The following is a 14,211-nucleotide window of genomic DNA, read 5'->3' on the forward strand; positions in this document are numbered from 1 at the left end:
CATGGTGCTGTAAAGTAACCAGGTGGTCCAAATGTGGTCAAGACCAGCTAAGGAGGAGGGAAGAGTTTCTAGAGGTACATGAAGTTCTCTGGCAGAACTTGGAAAAGGAAATGGGATACTGCATCAATGTACTTCGCTTTAAATACGCACACACCCCATCTGAAATCATCTTCTAATGAAAAACACCGGAATAGGGAAATGCAGAGGAATGGTTATGTTATAAAGATCAGGGCAAATAGTCATCGTTTAGAGGGAAGAGCCTGGTGCCAGCGCTGGCTGTGGGCTGAACCACCACCAGGCACCTGGAAAGCCCTGGCACTTCGTTTAAGTAAGTGGCCAAAGATCTGTCTCCCTCTTTTCACTGTGGGTGTTAATTTTGTCTTTATTTTTTTCCAAGGTAATGGTATGCTAACATTCATGCTAATATAGATATCTTCTGAAGTTTCTCCAGAACTGCAAAAGCTAAAGTATTTGTTTGGCTTAAAGGAAGATAGACAACCCCCATGTTTTTAAGGCTCTGGAAGGGGACTGGGTGTCTTGTTTTCCCCCAACTCTTCGTGTGGCCTCAGTCAAATCTCTGGTTTCCTGAAGCCCCAGTACCTAGGCTGTAAGATGGACATGAAAATGATCAAGGGAGATAGAAAAGGATGAAATTGTCTACTAATACTGAAGAACATGTTTGGATCTTTAGGCCCTAATAAGTTGTTTTTACCGCTGGTGCTGAGGAGGCAGCAGTGATGGTTAGAATTGCTTCCGAGGTCTCTGGTCAGGAAGGGTCAGGTCAACCTCTTGCAATACGGTGAAAAGAAGTGAGTGTTTTGTTATCCTTAATATTTAACTATCAGGATACCTTTCCCGAAAACTTGCTCCTGAAAAAGAAAGGTCCCTCTTCAATTTTCAGGGTCGGGAAAGGAGCGGTAGCAGGGTACCTCAGCTGCAGCCACGGCAGCTCAGCAGGTTGGTTTGGTTTTGTCCCCTAGCTTTCAAGGCAGCCGTCTTGATCCAGCAGTGGTATCGGCGCTACGTTGCTCGGCTGGAAATGCGCCGGCGTTGCACCTGGAGAATCTTTCAATCCATTGAGTACGCTTGCGAGCAGGATCAGATAAAGGTAAGGTGCCAAGGCAAAGAGTCTGTAGGAAAATACATAGGAGGATGGTTTCTGTGCCACGGACTCACTTGTTTCCGGCTGGTAACCCTGTTAAGTGCTTTGGTGGGCTGAGGACTGGGTTTCCTGCCCCTTTTTAGCATCTTGATTTCCTGCCTGCTTGTGTCTGCTGAAACCCTAAGTGATGGGTCTTCAAAGAAAGACATAAGGACCATTCAACATTGTTTTTCCTGAGTCTGAACACAATAGGTGAGCCTAGTTGGTTTGTTATACTTTAACTCTGATTAATATTCTCTTATGTGGTTGCCTTGCTGCCAGGGAGGGAGAGGGAGGGCTTATAGGTGTACTTCTGTCTGTATGGCTGAAGGTAAAGCTTCTTTTTTGACTTCATCACAAGATATTCAAACCTAGAATTGGTATAGTACGCTTTGTACATACCGGACGACATGAGAAGGGCATAGATAATACTTCCAGAAGGAAGATCATGTTAAGATACCACTCGGCAGAATTTCCTTCCAGAGTGAATCATGACGGGCCCTCTCTCTTCTTGCAGCTTCACAACTTCTTCAGTTACCTCGTGGACCACTTCACACCAAGCAGCAGTAAAGAGAGTAAGTTTCTGTATGCCATTTGTAGGCGTGGCACTGGCAGCTCAGAAGGCTGCACCCTGTGTTGATTTGTAACCCAATGCCGGCCCTTCAGGATGGGGCCAGAAGACTCAAGAGAGCCTAAAGAGCGATGGCATCAGGAATTTGGATAGGGAGTGAATTGTCTGGAGACCATCAGAGCTGTGTGAGGGATGTACAGTAATTCCTGCTCCTTAGGAGCTGGAAGGGGGAATAAAAGCTCAGGAAGTTTTCTAAGAGCAGTGTTAGAAATCTACCTTTTTTTCAGTGATCCCCAGTAGTCAGGGCTTTGCAGAGTCCATTTCTGAAGTGAGAGAATCGATCTTTATCGAACTGTGCTCTAGGGCAGGAGGGAGAAGTGCTGTGGAAACCAGCACAGTATCTTCCTGAATCTGCAGAAAGCATTATATTTCTCAGTGCTGGGAAATTGCTACTGAGCTTAGCTCTGAAATCTGATGGTAGTAAGTCAGAATTAACTATTGACTTTGCTGACCGTAATCTACTGAAGTCCTCGCTCCCTCCTTTCAAACTGCCACCCTTTTTCTCACAACCACCCCACATACTTTACAGTAAACCCCTGTTGAGGAAGACTTTTTTTCAGTGTCTGTGTAAAGCAAGACAATAATGGCCTGTTCCTTGAGCTGGACTTTGAGATGTTACAGCAATAAAAATCCAACACGTATTTATACCAAGTTTGTGCAACACTGAGAATGTAGGTGCAAGCTTAGAAAAAACAGTGGGACGCAGGAGACAGTTCCTTATTGTACAGTTTCCGTTTGCATGTAATTGAAAATAAGATTTCAGTTAGTCATGGCAACCAATGCCCATCAGCCTCTCCCAGAGTTTTGCAGGAACTAGCGTAGCTGCCAGCACTGCCTGACACACAGCACACAGAAACTTGTCCCTGCAGCCTTTTCCCCACTGCAGGTTCTGTAGCCGTGTCAGACTAGGAGCTAGCCTCCGCTGCTGCCATTGCTCATGAGCTCTAGCCGAACCAAACAGCTTTTCTTTAGCAAATTATTAGAACGGTGTATTGAGCCAACCTAACTTTTTCTTGTCTCTCTCTTTTTTTATAAAAACAATCAAACGGGCCAATCTGCTGTCCAGGGGATTTTATCAGTCGCATGTTCGTAAGTGGGGAAAGCTTCAAAGAGGCAGAGCTGGAAAAATACTGTGACTATGAATCCATGGAGGTGCCAGACTCCTACACTGGACCCCGTCTCTCTTTCCCACTCCTTCCTGACCATGCGACTGCCTTACTGGAAGCTTTCAAACAGAAACAAGTAAGGATCCCAAAAGGAACCATGCTTTCCCCTTCTCTGGCAGCAGTGTAGGATAGATAATTTGGTTTTAGTCTTCCGAACAAGCTCAGCTGACTGGAATATAATGAGGTGGCAGGCCATTAAGCAAAGGTGGAAGGAAACAATATGGTATTTCCCCTGCCATAGGAACTTTTCTCCTTTCTGAAAATGCCATTCTGACAAAACTGAAAACTTTGTAGGTGTGCGCCAATATTAACCTGAATTTAATTTCAAAAGGAAAAAAATCCCACAACAGTCCACGTTGAAACATTCTATCATTTTTTTGTTGCAATTCCTCAATTTGTAAAAAAGTACGGGATGGCTCATATGGAAGCAGCTGATTAAAAGTATGTTTTGTGCCATGCAACTTTGAATCAAATTTAAAGTGTAAAATGTGAGTTTTGTGATGAGGAAGTCCAGCACAGGTTCAGCAGCACTAACAAGACAAGTCCTCCTACAACTGCAGTGTTCTGCTGCCATCCCTCTGCCAAGGTGCTGAACTGCAAAGCAGGCCAAAACAACCCTTCTCCAAACCAAACAAGTGTCTTGACAACTATTAAATGGCTACACCCTGGCTTTGAGCCAACATAACTTCTGCAGGACACACGGCAGATTACAGTCTGGTTTAATATGGAAAAGGCTAAGAAAGATCTAGTGGAGCAATTCCTTACCTGTGATACTGGGCTGGCATTTTGGCTGCCCTAGGAGGTTCTGTTGCTTGACCACAGGGTGCTAGGGCTCTCTTGCCAGCCCTGCCCGTGCTGAGGCTGGGCGGCTTTGGGTGAGTCTCTTCCATCCTGCTGTTGTCTAGTATTTGCCTCATCTTGTCTGTAAGCCTGTAGGTCAGCACTGAGTGTTATCCCGGTGACAGTTTCTGCCATCCAGGCTATCGTGGTGGGCCCTTGGGTCCCTTGCAGACAGAACTGCATTGCTGCTCAGAGGTCACTGATTTCCTGCTTTAATCCCTTCACTTTCTCCTAGTAGCAGCTCCACGCTCGCTATGTCTTAAACCTTCTGCATGAGACCAGGAAACACCTCAAGCAGCTGCCAAACATCAGTCACGTCTCCACCTGCTACAGCGAGGAGGTCACCGTATGCGGTATGTCTGGGTGGGAGGGCACTGCACAGCGTCTGGGGCGGAACGCTCAGGTGGAAGGGGTGGGAAAGACATAAAATGGTAAATTGCCAGCAATGACAGGCAACTGGCGGTCTAAAATAGCCAGGTTTACCCTACGATGCTGTATTTGAGCTGCTGCATAGGCTAGCCTGAAGGCTGGAGGGAGCATTTTGCATCATGGCCCTATTTCTGCTTGGTCTGGAATGGGGTGGGGGTGTTGAGGGAAGGCGGTTTGTCTATCTGTAGTCTGCGTTTGGCTTCCAGGGAGATTTTGGGATACGTCATTAACAGACCCTGCCCCTAGATGGTGGCATTCAGCTTGCATAGCGGTGCTGTCACAGTGATTATAAAAATGCAAGTTGCAGAGGAGGTATGAACAGAAAATATAAGGATTTACATTTGTCTAAGGGAAGGTGAAGGATGCTAACGATAGCCTGTGGCTCTTAAAATTGTTACATGTTACAGCAAAGATTTAAAGAATTTTTCAACTGGATTCAAATTTGTGTTTGTTCTGTCACCCCAAACTTGGTCTCATTTTACTAAACCACAGAAACTGCACCCACTCGAGGACTGGCCTCAAAACTCAGTAGTTTTCTGTCCTGTTCTGCGGCCTCGGATTACTTAAAACAATCAAGTCCTGGGGCTGTTTTGGCCGAGTCTTCGTTAGCAGCGGCGTATTCACCCAGATCCAGAATACTAACATGTCTTTGAGTCCTATCCAGTAAATTTGAAAGAGACAAAGCTTTTCACCATTATTTTCCTATTCTAGGACAAATGTTTAAACTTTGAAATATTTCTGAAAAATAGGCACTTAGCGCAGACTTCTGTGTGCAGTCAGTCTCTGGAAAACAAACCCCTCCCTCCAATATGATGTGAAATGAGAATTTAGTTTGATTATTATTTTGTACGCAAAGCTTTCTTTCATGTAATGATCCAAGTCAGTTTCTTGTGCCGTGTTATGTCGTCATAAGAGAGAAATGAACAAAGCTTCCGAAACAGAGTCTTCAGAAGCTGGTGTAGGTTTTTTGCTGTCCTCAGGCATCAGCTCAAGCCTTTACATCATGTCCTTTCCTTCAGGCACATTGCCTCAGCATAAGGAAACTCCTACCTCGAACTTCCCAAAATATTTCAGTGGTCATTAATTTATAGAGATGATACTTCATAGGCAGTTATTTATAGATGACTTTTTAAGGTAAAGGTAAATATATTGCGCCTTGTCTGTTTGTGCCTGTTAGGAGACTTGCACGGCCAGCTGGATGACTTGTTCTTCATATTTTATAAGGTAGGCACTGTATTTGGAGAGGGAGGCTGGCCAGGCATTGTGAGAGGTATCGCATGGGTCATGCTGGGAAGTGTTTGCAAAACTGGGCCCCTCACCTGCAATTCTCCAGGTCAATTAGATCGGTTTAAATGGCTTCACAAAGCAGCAGCTTATTCCCTTGCTGACTTTGAAATCTGATGTACATGAACATTTGGGGAGCGCCAGTGGACGTTTTCGGAAGTGCTGATACCAGCGGCAGCCCTTCCTGACTGCCAGCTTTCACTTTTCAGTGCATTTGCCACTGGGAGCCTACAGGATAAAAATAAGTCAGGATCTCTTGTATAAGGTAGCCTGGGGCAGGAGTGAGAGAATGTGCAGCTGGGGCGGGGAGGTATATGGAGATCATGGGGAGGCCTCTCTTGTAACATCTGCCTGTTCCTTGCTTTTCCAGAATGGCCTTCCTTCCCCTTCCAAGTCCTATGTGTTCAACGGGGACTTCGTAGACAGAGGCAAACAGTCCCTCGAGATCCTCATCGTCCTCTTTACCTTCCTCTTGATCTATCCAAAGGAGGTTCATCTCAACCGCGGGAACCATGAGGACCACATGGTCAACTTACGGTATGGGTCCTGTGCAGGGCTGATCGCGATGCCAAGGGTGTCGCTGCCAAATCCCACTGAACTTGCTTTCTCCTGTTCCTTTAGCTACGGTTTCACCAAGGAAGTAATGCAGAAATACAAGGTAGGCATACGTTTGTGTCTTCTTTACCACGTGAGATGTGGACTTCGAAAGCTTGATGCTTCGTCTTTTCCTTTCTGACCTGGACAGGTGCATGGGAAGAAAATCTTAAAGATGATCCAGAATGTCTTCTGCTGGCTGCCCCTTGCCACCCTGATAGATCAGAAGGTCCTCATTATACACGGGGGCATCTCTGACACCACTGACCTGGACATGCTGGAGAAAATTCAAAGGAACAAAGTAGGTATTATTTCCTAGATACCGCAAGAGACAACAATGTTGCTGATTTGTGGTGAGGAGCTTATTTCTACGTGTCAGCTTGGCTGTTGATGAGACAAACCTAAACGATGGTCTTCCCAGACAAACTGTGTTTAGGTACAGGCTTGGAGTGGATCGCTTTGGTTTAATAGTGTGTGTGCAGGAGGTGTCAAGGGAAGAAGCATTCTTGGCTTCTGGAAGGTGTAAGGATCGTAGCCAGGGAGGTGGTAGGTAATGGCACGTGTAAATAGATGTGCTGGTGCTGACTGTAAAAACACAGTAATGACGAGACTTTGTCCCACAGTTCCTTAGCCTGTGTCCCCCCATAGATTTCCACAAGGATTTTGAAACTTGTTTACCTTGTCTCTGCCTCACTTGCTAGTTGAGAAAGCTACTTCCTTTCTCCAAATGTAATGGCAAGCAGTTGCATGTCATTAGTCCTTCCCTCATTCTGCTGTCTAGTTCCCATTGCAGATTAAATCCATGTACTCTGCCTTTTGTGAAATGTCTCAGTAGCATAAAGTCAGTGAAGAGGAGCTAGATGTGTAAGCAGGATAGCTGTGGGGCCCCAGCTGTAAACCAGGAATGGCAGATCGAAGAGGACGGCACTAGTAATCTCCCACAATTGATCAGCGTTTGATGGCAGCAAAGGGAATTGAGGCTCGGAGGTTTGGGTCACTTGACAGTCTGCCAATGGAAGATGTTAGAGCTGGAGATGTAGGTTTCCATGTGGTGTGACCTTCTCTCTTTTCTCTCTTACCTCTTTCAGTTTATATCTGTATTAAGAGGGAAGAAAAGAAAGGAATCAAATAGAAATGTGGAAAGACAGGAATTAAACGGGGAGAGCAAAGCAGAGGCTGACCCAGCAGGGAATGAGGCAGCCCCCAGTTTACCTCCGCAGCCCCAGCCAGCCCAGGCTCCCAGCATGGCCAACAGGCTGGAGTTCTCCAGGTGGGTCCGGCAGACGGTGCAGGAGCAAATTGAGTGGTGCCGCCGGCTGGTGGACATCAGCGAGTCAGAGGAGGAGGAGCTCACCTATTCCAGCGTCGTCTCCATGACAGATCTGGATGGGCCGTGCTGGACGCGCCAGGAGGAGTGGAAGCAGGCGAGTAGTCTAAGCGGGGCCCGGAGCTCGGTGGGCTTGGGCGCCTCCTACAGTTTTGCTCTCTGTTATGAGGAGTCTCAGTACAAAACATGTGGGTCAGTGCACAGGCATCTCTGCAGTGAGATTTTTGCTGCTTTGTATAGTGGAGCTGAGGAGCAACTCAGTGTTGAAGTGCCAGTGGGCAGGCTAATGGGGTTTGTGCTGTTTTGTACCTACTGCTCTGTACCCTGAGACAGCCTGGCATTGATCACTCAGTGGTAAGTGGTCAGGAAGGGCTGTACTGTGATCTCTGCTGCTCGGGGGTGTTTCATTAGATACCTGCGCTACACCCAGCCCATCCTGTGGCATGGCTCCCTTGCAATTGAAGAGCTGCGCACAGCAGTCAGGTAGGAGAATGTGGGCTGTGTGTAAGACGGGTGCTAGCTGCCATTCTGCTGGTGCCTTTCTCCTACCTTTGCGAGTCAGCCTCTTCAATGGGCTTTGGGCCTTCTGTGCTCAAGGCTCTGTCCTAGCATTTGTCCCTAGCACAGCACTCAGCTGTTGTTGTAGAAATAAAAGTGCTGCTCAGGCACAGAGTGGGGCAACAGGCTTTCTTAATGCACTGCAGGGGAGAGAAAGAATAGACAGGCTGTAGAGCTCAGCGGTTGTACCGCTTACTCTGTATGTGGGGTGTCCAAAGTCAGCTCTGTAGGTAATGAACGAGCACATTGTTTGCTGACGAGCGAGTTGTGATCTTGGGTAATAAGAGCAGACTGAATTGGTTTTGGCTGGGCTGCACTGCAAGTAGATTGCTAGGCAGGTCAGAACCTGGGAACTTGGCTTCCTGTTTGTGTTAGACCAGTCTGTCCGTAAGCCCCTTCTGCGCGCTCTGAAACCATCGTTCCTTACTTCACGTTACATATGACATCCTGGCATTGCACACCTTATCAGCATAAAGCTATATATTGAGGTCAGGGTTAAAGAGATTAAACTTTAATCCAAACAGTGGTTACTGAATCAGCACTTACTTACATTTGTGGAGACTGCTGAACGTCCTGGCTAGAGAGTAAAGGAGTTTAATACTAAGCCTGCTCATGGCCTCAAGATCTGCTGGGTGTTCTTCCCCTGGGACCTGGGCTTTGGGATGGTGGAGGACAGGCAAGGCTCTTTGAAATCTTAGAGGCAGCAAAGGGAAAGCTTGTATCAGGCCTGATTTATGGACACCCCTCTTTCCCCAGGCACTATGGGGGTGCCTGTAGCTTCAGGCCAACAATATTGTCACCTCTGTGGTGGACAAGGTCTGTGACAGTCCTTCAGAGCAGTACGGTGGTTCAGCTGGGATATCGGCAACATCTCTGTTTCCCTGCACTATGGTAGTAGCAGCAGTCCAGGGAGGGAATCAGAGACCGAGCTGTGTTTGCTTAGTAAACTTTGGTGGGCGATATCTGCTGGGTACGCTTTATTCAGTGAACTTTTCCAATCCTTTCAGATTTTAGACATTCTCTGGAGTGACCCCATGCCTCAGGAGGGCTGCAGAGTAAATACGGTACGAGGTGGCGGCTGCTACTTTGGGCCTGACGTGACAGGGAAGATCCTTGACAAATACAACTTGCAGTTCCTCATCCGCTCCCATGAGTGCAAGCAAGAGGGCTACGAGTTCTGTCACAACCGGAAGGTCGGTGAGAGGGTCAGCATGAAGGATCCTTGGGTTTCCATCCTGCCAGGGTGGGGGTTCTGTGGTGGAATGTCTCAGCTCTGTATTTCTTCCAGTGGGGCTTTGTTAAGTACATACAAAATCGTTGAACAGCATTATTGGGAGTTAGCGAAGTGTGTTCCCAGCTGAGGTCTTAGGTCAGGACACTCTGGAGCCACCTGCTCTGCTGGGGGCATCTGCTGTGCAGGCAAAGCATTTGTGCGCGGTAGATGAGAAAAGATCTGAACCCTTCTGTGCCACTGCGCCCATTTAATCCAGCTGTTTCTGAAGATGACGTACAAGTGGGTGTTACTAAGCTGCTGCAGCAAAGTTGTGCTGCCGGAAGATTCAGGGTCACTTCAGTGACTTCAGCAGGGGCACTTTTGACTCTGCTAACTGCAGTGGAGAGTGGAAGTTTGTTGGGACAGTGCAGTGAAATTGCAGCCCAGCCAGACCCACGTGAGACCAGTGTCGCCCTCGAGGAACTCACGCCCATAAGGCTTCCAGGCCAGCCATCACCTCACTCTTCCTTTTCCACATAAAACATGGTGCTTTCACAGTCTGTTGACTCCAGATGGGATCGGTTGTGTTGTTTTCACTGATACACATGTAACAGAGGGTGCATGTACTGACTGTAAACACTTCTCTTTTTTGGAGGTTAGGTGCTGACCATATTTTCAGCCTCAAACTACTATGAGATTGGCAGCAACAGGGGAGCCTATGTGAAGCTGGGACCAGACCTCGTCCCCCATTTTGTTCAGTTCCAAGCGAACAAGACAGCCCATACTCTCACTATGACCCAAAGGCAAGGCTTTCCAGTTGCTCTGTATTCACCAAGCCAAAATTCCGAAAGGGAAAATTCTCAAAGCTTTGGGAGCTTTGAGAAAGCTTGACTCCAGAGCTGAACTTTCACAGCTTGATTTACTAAATAATAGCGCTAGAGGGAAGGAGTCAAGCTTTGTGCAGAAATTACTGAGGGAGGCTCAGGTGTTGAGGAGGGAGCGTTACAAGATCAGGATGAGACTCTTTTTTACAGAACGCTGATTTTCCAGCTTCTCTTTTCATTGCTGAGGTTACCTTCTCCTTTGTTACTTCACAAACTGATGCAGGGATTCAGTGCATTGGCTGCGGGGAAGCATGCTCCAGACATGCAGTGCCTTGTCACGAGCACCGAGATGCAGCTGTAGCTGTGCAGAGCAGTTGTGTGAGGGTCTGGGCAATCCATGGACAGGCCAGAGGACTGGGAAGGTGCAGCTTCTCTTGTGCTTTGTGGCAAGTCTTTAATGTGCTTCTCTCTTTTCTGCATCTTCCAGAATCAGCAGAGTAGAGGAGTCAGCCTTTCGAGCCTTGCGGGAAAAGCTCTTTGCTCACACCTCAGCCCTCATCAGTGCATTCAAGGCCTACGATAAGGACAATACAGGTAAATCTGAGCTGAGGGATGCTCAGGTTAATTCCCTGGTAGGACAGGGAGCAGGTAAGTTGAGCGTGTGGCTGGTTGCGAGGCTCCGCACTGATAGTTGCCAGTCAGTGACTGTCACAGGGGCAGGCTGTGTCAGTCTGTGCCACAGTGTGGGGTCTCCTTTGCTGTTATTCAGTGTCTCTGTTCGGAACCTGTTAATGCCTCAGCATGGCATTATAACGAGGGGGTGTCACAGAAGGAAAAGGTGATTAGCCTCATCTGTAGCAATTTAGGCTTGGTACTAGGAGAACCCTTTGGAACAGGAGTATCGATGAAGCATTGGAAAAGATGACCTTGGAACATGTCTGTCGTGTATCACTGGGCAAGGGCTGGGTGGTCTCTAGAGCCCCTTCATCCCTGGAGTCTAAAATCACTGGGAAGAGGAAAATGAAGTATGTCCTCCGAGGCAGAGTTCATCATCCTCTGGCTGCCAAGAGTGCTTTGCTGGTGCAGCGACTGAGATGTGTTGCTGAGATGTGTCCATTTGTGGGCTTGGGAAGAAAAGGGACATAGCAGTTGGCGTAACTGCTTTCTTGTGGTTAGAACTGCTTTCTTGCTTTCTTCCTCGGCAGCAAAATTGTTCACAAAAGTCCAGTTCTAAACTAGGGGCTTTTCCATGTTCCTGGGTCACTGAGGAAGTACTAGCGCAGCTGTGTAGGCAGTGATCTGCAGGGGGGGCCTGGCTGTAGGCCACAAATTTGTAACGAAATACCCAAAGTTAGTGTCTTCCCATTGTTCAGGTGTTTGCAGCCCCACGGCCCTGATTTCTTGCAACAGTCGAAAGCTTGCTGAGGCTGGGGGGAGCAGCGAGCGTGCCTGTGCCTGCAGTGGCTGATGTCCATACAGCCACGTAGGGTTTTTCCTGTACCAAAGTGCTCAGGTATGCCATGCAGAAATGACGCTGTTGCTGTCAGCAGCGTGGTAGGCTGCGTATGTGTACTGTTCTGGGCTTTTTACTTTGCCTTCCTGTGTTTTCAGCTGACCGTCTCTCAAGAGGTCTCCCTGGCTCTCCCTTTTCCTTACAGGGAGGATCATGCTGAGCAACTGGGCGACGGCAGTGGAATCAGTCTTGCACCTGGGATTGCCCTGGCGAATGCTGAGACCGCAGCTGTTGCGCAGCACAGTGGACGGCATGCTGGAGTACAAGTCCTGGCTCGACGACTTGGCCGTGGAGCAGCGGAGCCAAGAGGTAAGGGCTCGCCCCCTTCCATCAAAGCAAAGCAGCTCACCAGATCCCCAGCACGTGGAACCAAACATGGTGCGAAAGGAGAGCGGCTGGTTCTGGTTCCTTTATAATCCCAAATCACACTGAAGTCAACGGAAAAGCTTGCGTGAATTCAAGCATTCTGGAGGCCTTCAGTCCACTGTAGAAACAGATGATGCATGTGACATCAAAACCTAGAGGTAGTTTTGGATGCAGGCTTATAAGTAGGAAAACTATATTGCATTCTCTGAGTTGCAGTTTCTTGATTACACCCAGCAAAACCAGCTCTGCAACGTTAAAAAACATATCCCAAGTCACTGTCTTCCATGTTGTCTTTCAGCACATCCAGTCAAGTTTGTTGGAAGTCATTTATCGAAACAGATCCAACTTGGAGACCATATTCAGGATCATAGACAGAGATCATTCAGGTAAGCAGAGGTGCGGGGGGTGTTGCTCACTGCATTGTATTTCATTCTACTTTGGGGCTTCCTTTAGTACGAACAAAGTAATTTTTATTTAACGGTTTAAGGCTTGGGTCTTCCTCCTCCCTCACTTGGGGTTATTGTCTCAAATCGTCTGAAATGCTTGTGCAAATGTGCGATGACATGATGCACTTTGAAGGACTGTGTGCAGTCGAGGTAGAGAATTAACAATGGTTTATTCTGGAGGAGCTCAGCAGAACAAAAGTTGTGATGAGAGCAATGACAGTAACGCAGCATACTCGGGACCTTAAGAGTTACCTGCCTTCAGGAAGCTGTCTCCATCAAATTACATTGGGAAAGAGAAAATACAAGTCTTTGCCTTCTTTTGTTCCCCCAAATTTTATTGTGTCTCTCTAGTGCTTTAAGTTGTACTTTAGCCAGCATCCTGCACACTAGAAAATTGAGTTGCAGCATGTGAAATGTAGATTACGAGTGATTTCTTTCCTTCCTTTAGGGTATGCGGGCAGCAGGAGTGGGATGAGGGATCAAATGTGAGCAGGGGTCCCTCCTTGCCTGCTGAGCAGGGCTGAGTGGCAGCAGTGCTGGTGGTGACCTCCCCCTGAGGTGGCTGTGCTCTCCTTCTTCACAGGTCTCATCTCATTTGAGGAATTCCACCAAACCTGGAAGCTGTTCAGCTCCCACATGAACATTGAACTCACGGATGACAGCATCAACGACCTAGTTCGCAGCATTGATTTCAATAAGGACGGAAACATTGACTTCAATGAGTTCCTGGAAGCCTTCCGCCTTGTCAAACAGTCACAGTAGGAAGAACCTGGTGAGGGTTGCCATGTCCGATGCCTTGACTGTCTGTGAAGCCAGGGGGACAGCTTCCTACCTCCTGCCGCGCGCACCTGCAGATACGACGCAGGGAAAGGGAAGGCAGGTACCTGTAGCCCTTATGGTTGAAAACAGTGACTGCCCTAGCCACCAGCTGTGATCCACCTGGGGAAAGTAACAGCTAAAACAGATAAGCTGCACTTCAGTTCTGACCAGTTCTAAAAAGGAGCTGTGTTTTAAGTAGAAAATCCTGCTCAAAGGGAAGATGCAACTCAGTTTCTCTTGTCAATGCGTATGACGAATGTTACCAGTCTATTCAAAGGTAATAAAATGGAAGTAAAGGTCTTTCTTGTAGGCAGTGTTTTAACCAGGTAGCAACTGCTCGAGCACAGCTTTCCTTTTAATAAAGAGATTTTTCTAGATTGCTGGATCTCGGCTGTTCATGCCTTCTCTGCTTTGTCAACCCTGGTGGCAGCAGTGCTGTGTCAGGGGTATCACCTGCTTTCCCTCTGTTGTTGCTTTGCTGTGCTAAGTTTGACAGTACTACATAAAGGCTAAGGGGCAACACTTTGCAGAAACGATTTCAAACATGCGAAACGGGCTCTAGTAGGGGGCTTTCTAAAGAAACCGATTGAGACCAGCTCTTTTTCAAAGGCCAGGGTTGTAGATCAAGTAGGCCCCGCTCGAGCGGCCATGCTGCCTGTTTAGGATATTTTCAAAACATGGTACGATTGCAGTTTAAAAATGGGGAGGGGGTTGAAGTGTTTGCAAAGAAAAAAACCTGTCTATTTGTCTTGAAGATGCAGCAGAGTGACCCTAGCAGGGGCACTGTGGTAAAAGACTTGACTTTGACTGCTGCGCTGACCTTTGAAAACGAGAATTCTGGCCTCGTTAGCTTTCCAGTAGGAGCTCCTGCTAGAACCTGTATTGCACATTTGAGATACCTGATTAACTGGAAATGTGCTTCCAAAACTCCCACAATACAGGCTTTGGCCTGTGGAGGCTGTCTTTGTTTTCCTCTTTCAAATGTTCTAAATGGAGTTTTTTTTTTTTGTGGCTAATGAACAAAATGATTCCACCTCTATGGTGTTTGAGTTGTTTCTGC

The 14,211-nt window shown here is 47.5% G+C and overlaps 1 protein-coding gene and 1 long non-coding RNA gene across 2 annotated transcripts in view; one reads left to right on the top strand and one right to left on the bottom strand.

The window, feature by feature from the left end:
- Positions 1 to 4,437, bottom strand: part of LOC142055943 (uncharacterized) — a 14,663-nt gene extending 10,226 nt beyond the window's left edge. The window contains exon 1 of the long non-coding RNA XR_012660140.1: positions 3,704 to 4,437. This is a non-coding gene — a long non-coding RNA (uncharacterized LOC142055943). The remainder of the gene's footprint in view (positions 1 to 3,703) is intronic.
- The window catches only part of PPEF2 (protein phosphatase with EF-hand domain 2), a 16,359-nt gene extending 2,831 nt beyond the window's left edge, over positions 1 to 13,528 (top strand). Inside the window, exons 2-15 of the mRNA XM_075090005.1 lie at positions 981 to 1,108; positions 1,659 to 1,716; positions 2,839 to 3,014; positions 4,017 to 4,131; positions 5,385 to 5,431; positions 5,862 to 6,149; positions 6,237 to 6,386; positions 7,174 to 7,509; positions 8,978 to 9,163; positions 9,844 to 9,986; positions 10,495 to 10,601; positions 11,666 to 11,829; positions 12,185 to 12,272; positions 12,916 to 13,528. Coding sequence (XP_074946106.1) covers positions 981 to 1,108; positions 1,659 to 1,716; positions 2,839 to 3,014; positions 4,017 to 4,131; positions 5,385 to 5,431; positions 5,862 to 6,149; positions 6,237 to 6,386; positions 7,174 to 7,509; positions 8,978 to 9,163; positions 9,844 to 9,986; positions 10,495 to 10,601; positions 11,666 to 11,829; positions 12,185 to 12,272; positions 12,916 to 13,094 — 2,165 coding nt within the window. The 3' untranslated portion in view covers positions 13,095 to 13,528. The remainder of the gene's footprint in view (positions 1 to 980; positions 1,109 to 1,658; positions 1,717 to 2,838; positions 3,015 to 4,016; positions 4,132 to 5,384; positions 5,432 to 5,861; positions 6,150 to 6,236; positions 6,387 to 7,173; positions 7,510 to 8,977; positions 9,164 to 9,843; positions 9,987 to 10,494; positions 10,602 to 11,665; positions 11,830 to 12,184; positions 12,273 to 12,915) is intronic.
- Positions 13,529 to 14,211: the final 683 nt, after the last annotated feature.

This window comes from Phalacrocorax aristotelis, chromosome 4 (genome assembly GCF_949628215.1).
Source record: "Phalacrocorax aristotelis chromosome 4, bGulAri2.1, whole genome shotgun sequence".
Lineage (NCBI taxonomy): Eukaryota > Metazoa > Chordata > Aves > Suliformes > Phalacrocoracidae > Phalacrocorax > Phalacrocorax aristotelis.